Source organism: Poecilia mexicana, unplaced genomic scaffold (assembly GCF_051168715.1).
Source record: "Poecilia mexicana isolate PSO_F unplaced genomic scaffold, ASM5116871v1 scaffold_16, whole genome shotgun sequence".
NCBI classification, from domain to species: domain Eukaryota; kingdom Metazoa; phylum Chordata; class Actinopteri; order Cyprinodontiformes; family Poeciliidae; genus Poecilia; species Poecilia mexicana.
The window spans coordinates 13,140,632-13,150,715 of NW_028263385.1; the positions used below are offsets into that span (position 1 = coordinate 13,140,632).

At 37.6% G+C, this 10,084-nt stretch overlaps 1 protein-coding gene across 1 annotated transcript; it reads right to left on the bottom strand.

The window, feature by feature from the left end:
- Nucleotides 1-13: 13 nt before the first annotated feature.
- LOC106921375 (tumor necrosis factor receptor superfamily, member 1a) lies at nucleotides 14-8,042 on the bottom strand. The gene is made up of 10 exons (XM_014993042.2): nucleotides 7,854-8,042; nucleotides 5,767-5,856; nucleotides 5,576-5,669; nucleotides 5,349-5,471; nucleotides 5,098-5,253; nucleotides 4,924-5,002; nucleotides 4,283-4,332; nucleotides 2,765-2,937; nucleotides 2,569-2,680; nucleotides 14-2,455 (listed from the first exon to the last, which is right to left on the bottom strand). The coding sequence occupies exons 2-10, from the start codon at nucleotides 5,818-5,820 to the stop codon at nucleotides 2,157-2,159; spliced, it is 1,140 nt and encodes a 379-aa protein (XP_014848528.2). The 5' UTR covers nucleotides 5,821-5,856; nucleotides 7,854-8,042; the 3' UTR covers nucleotides 14-2,156.
- Between the last annotated feature and the right edge of the window lie 2,042 nt (nucleotides 8,043-10,084).

Sequence of the window (10,084 nt, forward strand, 5' to 3'; positions counted from 1 at the left end):
TCTCAGACATGCAAAAAATTCACATCACCTTTATTCAAAACCCAAACATATAATACAGTGTCAAGCAACAAAGAAAAGTGCTCTTAGAGTTACGCTTCTTCCGTCCCAAGCTCGTCTCCAAGGATGGCATGAGTATAAAAACTGAAGTAGACTTGAGACAAGGCGTGTCACGGATAATGCTTGCATGATTGGGGCTTAGAAGAATGCTACTGAGGCGGTGAAAAGCCTGCGATGCACAGCAGAGTTGTTCTTCGCTCAGGAGGAACAAAGCACTTCCCCGGCTTCATTGTTTCCAACAAAGCAGATCTGACTTTTCTTTTTTTGTTTTTTCTACTCCAGCGCAACAGGGAACTGCTATGAAAATATGACAAGCTTTAATCTAACCAGACAACATTTTATCTGCATGTTTAAGTTCGTTCACGACAGTGAAAATGTGTAATAGTTATAAAAAATGTAGCTTAACAGACCTCAGTGAAATGACACAGCAATTACAATCTATTAAACTCTTAACAAAAATAATAAAGCTTTGTAAAATAAATGCTTTATATATTTCAGAGATATAAAACTTCTCTACTGTGAAACTCTTGAATAAAAAGACCAACAATATAATCACAATTAAACAAGTGCAGACTTACTTGAGTCCCTTTTTTGTAAAATTAGTTTAAAATAAAAGCCGTTTAGCTTCTGAAGAAGCACCAACCAAAAGGTTTGATAATAAAGTAAGAGATGCACCAATCAATAGCTTAGGATCAAAATTCAAAATATTTCTCTGATCGGTTCTAATCAAACATTTCCTATTCATCAAATGCATCATGACGAAAAACTCCAACACTTTTCAGTCTTTAAATGCATCATTAACTTTGAAGCATAAATGAAGATAATCGAGTAATGTGATTACTTTATCTTGGTTTGAAAACTAAACAGTTCAAGAAAGCATCTTCTGCAGATCTTTTTGTCTTGTATGAGTCTTAATTTTTTAGAAAAAAAGGATCTGAATTAGATTGTGAACCAGAAAAAGCCTGATTGGTGCATCTCTAAATAAAATCTAAACGTACAAGTTTTGTTCGCTAACTCAAAGAGACTTTGCTAAAAAATATTTTGTGTGTTTCCTGTTTCTAGTTCAGGTTAGTCGGCTGAATCGACCAACTGCACAATGTGTACAGGAACAATATTCTTTCAAAAAGTAGCTAGAAAAGTGCAAAACTAATATAAACTCAGAATTGAACCCATTTAAATCTTCACATCAGCAAAAACGGGTCACTTTAAATGAAATCTCAAACATATCACTCTACCACCAAAGTGTTGATTATCAGACTTCTCTGTCAATTCTCTCCTCCATTAACACAATAAAACCTGGTAAACTTTTAGATTTCTAAGGTAACTCAGAAATTATTGTGGAATTTTTTTCAGTTCAAAACGAAACTTAATGGAATCGTTTTGCTTCCATTAAAAAAAACAAAAAACAAAATAAAACACTTTAGCTTAAAATATTAAATGAAATTAATATTTCTTGATTTTGTTCTAAATGGCAAAAGTAAGTCAGTAGATGAGAAGATAACCACAGTTTTCAAGCCCCATAAAATCTTATCGCAAGCCAAGAAAACCACAAATCTGTTTTTTTCTGCTTCATTTAAAGTCAGATGTTTTACTTTTTTATTTACTTGAACCTCTGTTGGTCCAACTTTTCTTCAAGTTGAATGCATAAAATGCTCAGAAACAAATTATCTTGAACTTGCTGCCAGATTCTGGATTATCAGGGCATAAAATCTGAAATTTAACCTCAGATATAAATGGAGGATCATGTTAAGTTTTTGTCAACTTTTTGTTACAGTAAGTACATCCAATCTTCACAACTGATGAAGGGAATCTGTGCTGCACTTCTCATCTACATCTCAGTAAATGTAAAAACATTTATATTGAAAACAGTTCTCGATAAAGCTGCATTTGTTTGGTCCGTTTGCTTGAGTCCCGTTTGATTCTTTGCTGGCACAGTGGAGGATCCGAGGGAAAGCTCTCCGTCCTGCTGGTGAAATAAAACTGTTCCTTTGGTTTTAGCACCGTGTCCACTTTAATCCACCCTCTGCAGGGTCTCTAGGTGAACAATACTTGGTTCTGTAAGCTTTTCTTTTTTTAAGTCCAGGCTGCCGGGGATTGCATCACTGAATGGCATACTTTGTCTCCAGTTCCTCGGCTGCTCGGCTCAGGTGAAGCTGTCTCAGTTTGCTTAAGAGCTCCTCCAAAACCTGCCGGTTTACAGTTTCAGCCTTTCCCCCTCCGACTGTCTGCGGCGCCCTCTGGGCCCAGACCCGCAGCATCTGGTAGTGAGCCTCCCGGCAGTACCTGTTGTCCATCTCTGCTTGCTCGATCTCTGTGTCCGTGACGCCGAGAGCGCGAACCAGCTGCTTCATCTGCTGCAAGGGAACCAAATCCAGCACTGAGTAGATGAGGTCGGGGACTGCAGAACAGGGGGCGGGGGCGGGGAGGGGGGAAACATAAAGAGTCAGCACAGTTGTTTTTTTTCTTCTGTTTTTTATGAGTTGAAGTCAGCGGATGCAGTAATAGACTTACTCATCGGGACACAGTCAGGCAGCTTGGATAACTCCTGCTCAACAAGAGAGGTTTCGGCAGCCTCCTCCAGACTGGTTTCCACTGAAGTCTCATTAATACTCACCAGGAAATCCTAGCAGACAAGAAAACAAGCATTACGAACCATACACGCACACGAAACTGAACAAAGCAGCCACACACAGGACAGTCAGGATACCTTGCTCTGCTCCTTTTGCTGGACAGATGATCTGGAGGACAGACTCAGCATCTTCTTATTGAACGAGCGTTTTGTGACTATGAAGGTAATTAAAATCCCCAAAACCAGCAAAACCACCAGAACTGAAAATCCGATGATCACATTCATAAATTGTGGGTGAGGATGGACAGGACCTTGAGAAAGAGCCAGAGATTACTCGTTAAAAAACACGAAATATTTTACTTTGTTGTATCTGTGTTGGTGAATTGCTTCTTTAAATTGCATTCCTGCTGAATACAATTAGATCTTTTATGGATTTTTAACATTATTACTACTCTTGTGAATGTACTGACACCGACAGAACTGTTCATATTTAAGTGATAGACCAATGCAGTTGTGAAGAGAAAGGAAAATCATTCACTCGACATTATGGATGTAATGTATATTTATTTATTTTGTTTTAATTTCAGCAGCTTGGTACATCCAGAGACTGAAATATTTGTTTATTCTTCTTAGCTAAACATCTCCACCCCAGAGAGATTGGATGGACAGCCTGTGTAATCAAGTCGTGCCACAGATTCTCTTACTTTGACTAGGTCATACGCACTGATTGTTTTCCTGCTTTTAGGTGAAGCTTTTAGGTGAAGCTCCACTTTTGCAGGTTTTCTTTCAAGATAGCAGCATATTTAGCTTATGCACGTTTCTACCAACTTTGACCAACTTCCTGGTTCCTATTAGAGAAAAACATCTTCACAGCATGATACTGCCACCACCGTGCCACAGCCATTAGTCTCTCTCAACAGAGGCTTTTCATCCGATTGAAAAGTAATCCATCAGATATTGTTTTATATCCTAATTCTGCTTAAAACCTCTCCACAACTTTAACCCCAACATCTCTGCTGTGTTTGGGTTTTGTGATTTTATGTTTGCTCTGTAATGCTCTCTAACAAACCTCCTTCAAACACCAGCTGTTGCTACGCAGAGATTAAACTGCACACAATTGGTAGCAGTTAGCTTTATTTAGGGGTATCAGAGTAAAATGGGCAGAATGCACATAAACTTACACCTGTCTTTCGAGCTCAATTTGAAAACAGGAAAACATTCAGTGCCATTTTGTGTTTTGTGTTCTCACAGTAAAATCCCAAAGAAACGCAGTGAGGTTTGTGGCTATCATGAGACAAAACACGAAAAGGTCAAGGGACGTGAATGCCTTGTGTTGTACAAGGCTACCAGTAGTGACGGTCTTTGTCACAGGTTTGCTGATGTTGACACAAACTACAGAAAAGGAGAACTGCCCCACCACCAAACACTACTGTCACCACTACCGCCTCTTCTGAGAATGCAGTCTTCCTTACAAAGGAGTCAAAACTGGGATATTACTTTTTTCAAGAGTAGTTTTCTGGAAATTTTTCGAACTTTAAAAGTCGGCGTCCCAGAGTTTAAAAAGGAGAAGAAAACGTGAGTCAGGGTGAAGTTTGGAAACACTTCTGCTCTTAGTGGGACTGTGTGGTTGATGTCGGTGGCCGTGCCGGCGCTTACCTTTTGGCGGAGCAGGAGTTGTACAGTGTTGTGCGCACTTCAGAGAACAACTGTGAAGAACAAAGAGGATGTTTGAGAACACGGAGGGGAAGTAGCACGTCTTCATAGGAAGTGATTAACATAAAGGCTGACTTGCTTTTACAGCGTCCGCTCTGTAACTCTGCATGTACTCTTTGAAAGACACCATCAGGCATAAGTGAACGCCAAATAAAGCTCCACCAGTTCGGTAGGAAATGGACAGAAAACATCTGCAGATCTCATGAAGTTAAATTCCCTAAATGTGATTCGAGTTCTGCTTTGACATTTTATCCGATAATTAACACAAAAGCTCCAAAGAAACAGTTCATATTTTTATAATCAGCTTATTTTTTCAAATCTCTCTCTCTTTTTTTTTAAATTTCCATTTAAATACCGAGCTCTTTTTTTTTAAGGGCTTGAAAAATGCCAGTGAGCAACTTTCAGTGTGTCATAACTTCTCCTGTATTGCCAACAAATGGAAATGTTGAACAAAGTCGGACGTGAGATGCAAGTTTCAATTCTACAAAACAACTTCCCCAAATGAACGTGTCAACAAAAAAACTCCCATCAGAAGCAGAGAGATGGGAACGAAGAGCGCTAACGTGAAAGCATGGCTGACTTACCGGCTGCAGGGCTCACACTTGCCCTTCTCTCTGAAAAAGTTCTCCTGGCAATCACACACGGTGTTGGTTTCAGGTGTACCTGTGCAACACAAGTATTTATTTAAACAGGGTTCAAATAAAGGCCTCGACTGAGTGAAAGATTAATTTATAATTCAATATGATGTTAAGACTCACATGGCTGTATTTTGATCTCATTCGGTCCACATGTCTTACATTTCAAACATTCGTATGTTTCTGAATCAATGTTATTTTTATAGTAGCCTTTATTGCATTGACATTTAGTGTTGCTATCGTTTTGACATGCTGATACCTGATGTTCAAGCTTTGCAACTGTAAAAAAGCAAACAAGTTTAAAATGAGTCAATTTAATTACTGCTAATCACAATTCCCACGCAATGCATTAGAAAAAGGTAATGTTGCTTTACCTCTGCACGTTTTGCATCTTCTGCAGGTAGGACTGAAGTTTATCTGGTCTGAGAATTCACCAACACCACAAGGCTCGCAGATACTAAATTTATTGTTGGTACATTTTTCTACTAGTTTGAAACCTGAAAGAAAAAAAACAACAAAACAAATCCAGTTAAAAAAACCCTAAAATGACGCCATGAGATTTTTGTCTTTATTTGCCTGAATCATCGCAGGGTTACTGTACCAGGATGGCATTTGTTGCAACAATTTCCTTCCTCCACTTCATACTCCCAGGGTTTACATTTGTTCTCTATCGTCAACACACCACTGCTCATTAGCTAAAACAAAGAACATATAGCATGCATAAATTTGCAAACAGTAATTTCCACAAAAGTGTAACTTTTTTATGTTTTATGAACTTGGAGCCGTTCTCACCATCAGGAGCAAGACGGTGAATGTACATCTTCCTTGGTTCCCTATTCCCTCCATATTTCTGTGGATTTAAGTCAATCCATTTGAGACCACCTGAAAGAAAACAGTCTGTGAACGACACCTTCAATACAAGCTGTGTTTTACGCTTTAAAAGAATTAAAGAAAAACATTTGCTCTGGGAAATTTCACTGGAATATCGTACATTACCAGGAATCAGCACAAAAACATCTGTTTTTTGCATAAACCACATCAAAAGTCTCTTCCTGCGCCTCGGATTGAACTCGCGATCTGCTTCTAATTCATGTTGCCTTTTCATCTGCGCTTGAATGCTGAGTGAGCAAACGTCTGGCAAACATCAGCCCTCCAGAATCGCCTTCTTCCTACGAACAGTCGCCCACTCGTTCACTGTCACAGGCTGCCTGGCCTCAGGCCAATTCATTGTTACCAAAGCTTTTATCAGTGCAAACATGTTACTGTACTCTGGGAAATTTAAAACAGAAAATCATAAAACGCTGACTTTATGGTATTTTATTTGGTTACATTTCTAAGAGCTATTTTTGAATGTTAAAATTGCAACAACTTTTCAGGAGACTCTGGCTAAAAGTGATCCTGGTAGTTAAGGGGTAGTCTAAAACTTTTCAAGATTTATTTTTTTATTTTTAAAAATAAATATAAATCTTTTGGCATCTTCACTTGGCATAAACCCAGCACAGTTGGTTGTCAGCAGCAGAAACTAAGAGTCTCTGCTGATCATGTGAACTGGGAGCATTTAAAACATTTCCAGAGTTTTTACCTGATAGAGACAATGTAAAAAAAAAAAAAAACCCATCAACTTAAACTGTTGTAATATTTTTGTTTTTAACACCACATTGTTTCTAGATCAAAAATGCTTTAAATAAAAGTAATCAATGAATTAGAAGCAGCATCCATTTTTCTTAAATAATCTTTGGGTTCTTTGTAAATAATTATCCAATGCAAAAGGGGAAAAGCTTAATTAAAAAGCATCTTCATAAATCTGTGTGACTTTTTCCAGATAGTAGAAACCCACAATAGTTTGGTCCAGGTGTTCCCATCCACTAGCATTAGCTAATCTGGATTCATACAGAATGATGACGCTGTGGTATTAACGACAACAGGAAAGATAAATCTTTTAACGCATCCTCTCCTCTGTTCAAAAATAATGATTCCCTAACAATCCTGCCAACACCTGAGGCATCTGATAAGACAAAATCCAGAATGTGAGGAAAATAAATGTTAAGATGAGGAGCTGTGCCTATAAGAGAGCACACATATTATAATCCACTGTAGATTTTGTTTTAATCAACTGTGACGATTTGATTATTTGCTGCACCATTTGATCTCAAGTGGATGTAGATATTAAGAACTGTAAGAAGTGCAAAAAGAGACATTTCAGGGTAATAGTTGTAGATTAAACGCCTTATTTACTCATTATTATACATCACGTGTGATTTTTTTATGTGGGATTAGTCACAGAATCAGTTCAGTCTACTTTAAATAGTAATTATTTTCTCTAGAAACAGAGGAAACACGCAAACCAAATCATAGCTGATGACAAAACATTGGATCTGATAAGAATGAGGTGTTTTTTTTTTTTTTTTTATTGAGAATCTGGCACAACAAAACTCGGAAGCTATAAAACAAATTCAATTTAAAGTTAACTCAATTATTACTTTTAACCACGTAAATGTTTATGCTGTAAATCCTCCGTAGATTTCTATTTAAAATGTTCGTTTTAGGGCTATAGAGATAAAACGTTTTACAGCAGATGTCATTTCTGCGCCACAGTTTGGCAGCCGCCACTTCCCTGTCGCGCTGCGCAAACTTCAGACTGGGGTACAAACTTTATCATAAAAAACCCAAAACAAAACAACAACTCCAAAACCTTTTGGACTGCCACATTAAAACTACTCGCACAAACCCAGCGAACTCCGCTGGGAATATCTAAATATGCAAGAATTATAACTGTTTTCCCTATAGTTTCGGTTTAGGCACCACATTACGCCCACTGCACCTTCATGATATGAATCGCTGTTCCCACAAACGTGCAGAAATATTTTACAGTGATTTACCTGAGGAATTTTCGTCAGAGCGATGGACCCCTCGGTGCTTTTCCTCCACACATCGGAGATCAGGGTTTGTTTTTCATTAAAAATGCCGTTTTCTGCTCTTTAACCCGGAGCGCTCAGCACTACCGGAGCTGCTGCTTGGCTCGCTGCTGAGGATGGAGGCGTGTTTAACCGGGAAATGGCTGCGCGACGAACGTATTTCAAGGAATAGTGACACAGTTTGGCAAGAAGGCCAAAAAAAACAAAACAACCCCAAGTCTAGCTGGAGTGGCTACGTAGAGGATGCGAAACATTAGCTGAACTGCGGTCAGATAATCAATCACATGACTGGAATAGGAATATAAATGAAAAAAATAAAAAAAATCACAAAATCTTCCAGGGTGTTTCTCTCTAAATTTTGTTCCCTTTTGTATCTTGACAAATGTCAGTCAAAAATCCCAGGGCAAAATAAACATACAGATATTTGTATGTGGCCAGAAATAAAATAATAACCTGGCAGTTTATTTAAAAAAGTGATATGTTTTAATAATTTACATCAAATATTATTGCTTTAAGTATTGATAATGTCTTACAATAAATGAAATCATCAAATTCAGTTAAAAAAATGTTAATTTACTGCTTGATAATTGATGATTTCATGTTTTTCTTTTATGAAAATCACTTTTTAATTTCCTTCTTGCTGAAATGTGCTACACAAATGAACATGACTTGACATAACATCATTGCGAGCTAAAAAAGTATTTAACAGTTCAAAACTATTATGTTATGGGCTTGTTGTGACCTGTACACAACAAGCCCATTGAGGCTGATACCAATCACAATGCTGTACAAGCAGTAGGGTAACTGCAGTTCTCAGAAGATTGTGAAACACAATTTAAGAGTTTAAAAGGTGAATCATAAATGTGACCTGTGGGTGGAGTCAGTGCTGAAGAACCACCACACAGACCTGTCCAGGTCAGGTCTGTGTAAAAATAAAGCAGATTCCTCTTACATTCTGGACTAAGGAGAAAAAGATCTGACTGCTTAATAGTTGACCAAAAACCTCTAAAATGATGTGAATTTGACATTTTCTTTGGAAATCAAGGTCTTTGAGTCTGGAAAAAGATGAGAGGAACTGAATTTAGCAACTACGCCCTCTACTGATTGTTGGATTAATGTGTTTTTACCAAATCAGACCTCTAATAATGCAAAGAAAACAAGTTCATATTCATTTAGAAACTACAATGTTAATGTTTTAACTCAGGAAGAGTTCAGAAATCAGCATCTGATGTAAAACCAGGAGGCTTTCAGTGCAGTGTGGCCTCTTTGTTTTTTCCAGAGCTGTATTTAACACAACACACAATTACCAGTTAGGCAAATCTGATGCCATATGCTACACCAAACAAGTTGAACGTTACTGCTAAAGAAACCTGGACTTCCTTACTACCTTAGCAGATGAACATTTCCATGCCACGCTGCATTGATGCAGTAACTAGTGCAAAAGGAGCCACAACCAAGCAGTGACTGCTGTAAAGTACAGGCACACTCCTCCTGATACAGGTTGAAACTTCTGCATTAAACAACATTGTTTTCAGTAATTTTGGGTTTCCATTCACGTTAAACTGCAATTATTAAAGTAAAAGAATTTAACACTTAAAATATATGATTGTGCATATAGTATGATAAGCTTCACTTTATTGTGATATGATGATACAATGAGGTTCTAATTTTTTTAAGTTTAACCTGTGCAACTCAGAATTTTAATTGTGCTTTAAATGTTCTGGACAAAATCTATTGCTCTCATCTTCTTGGTGAAATAAGAGAACCTCAAACCATCATGAAATGTACATTTAAATTTATGTACTAATTGGATTGTTTGGTATCTATTTATTTGATCTTTGCTTATGTATTTTCTTAACCTTGCACAGCACATAGTGAACTTTTAAATGTCAGACACACCTTTACTTCTTTGTAAATGACGAAAGCAGAACTAAGATAAAATTACATTTTGACATTTGCCACTCCAGGATCAGTGGAGGTGTCTCCGGCTACATTTAGAGATTAAAACTTTTATCAAGAACTGGATGCAGATGAATCATAACATTTCCCAACATAGAGACCATTGCCAGTAAACTTTGCACCACTGAGTTCCTCCACATCCACCAGTCTCCATAATGAAAGGTTTATAAGCTACACCCTGCAATATAACTCAGCTCTGTATAATTGTCCATGCACTTTTCTTTCTGACAGTAAGA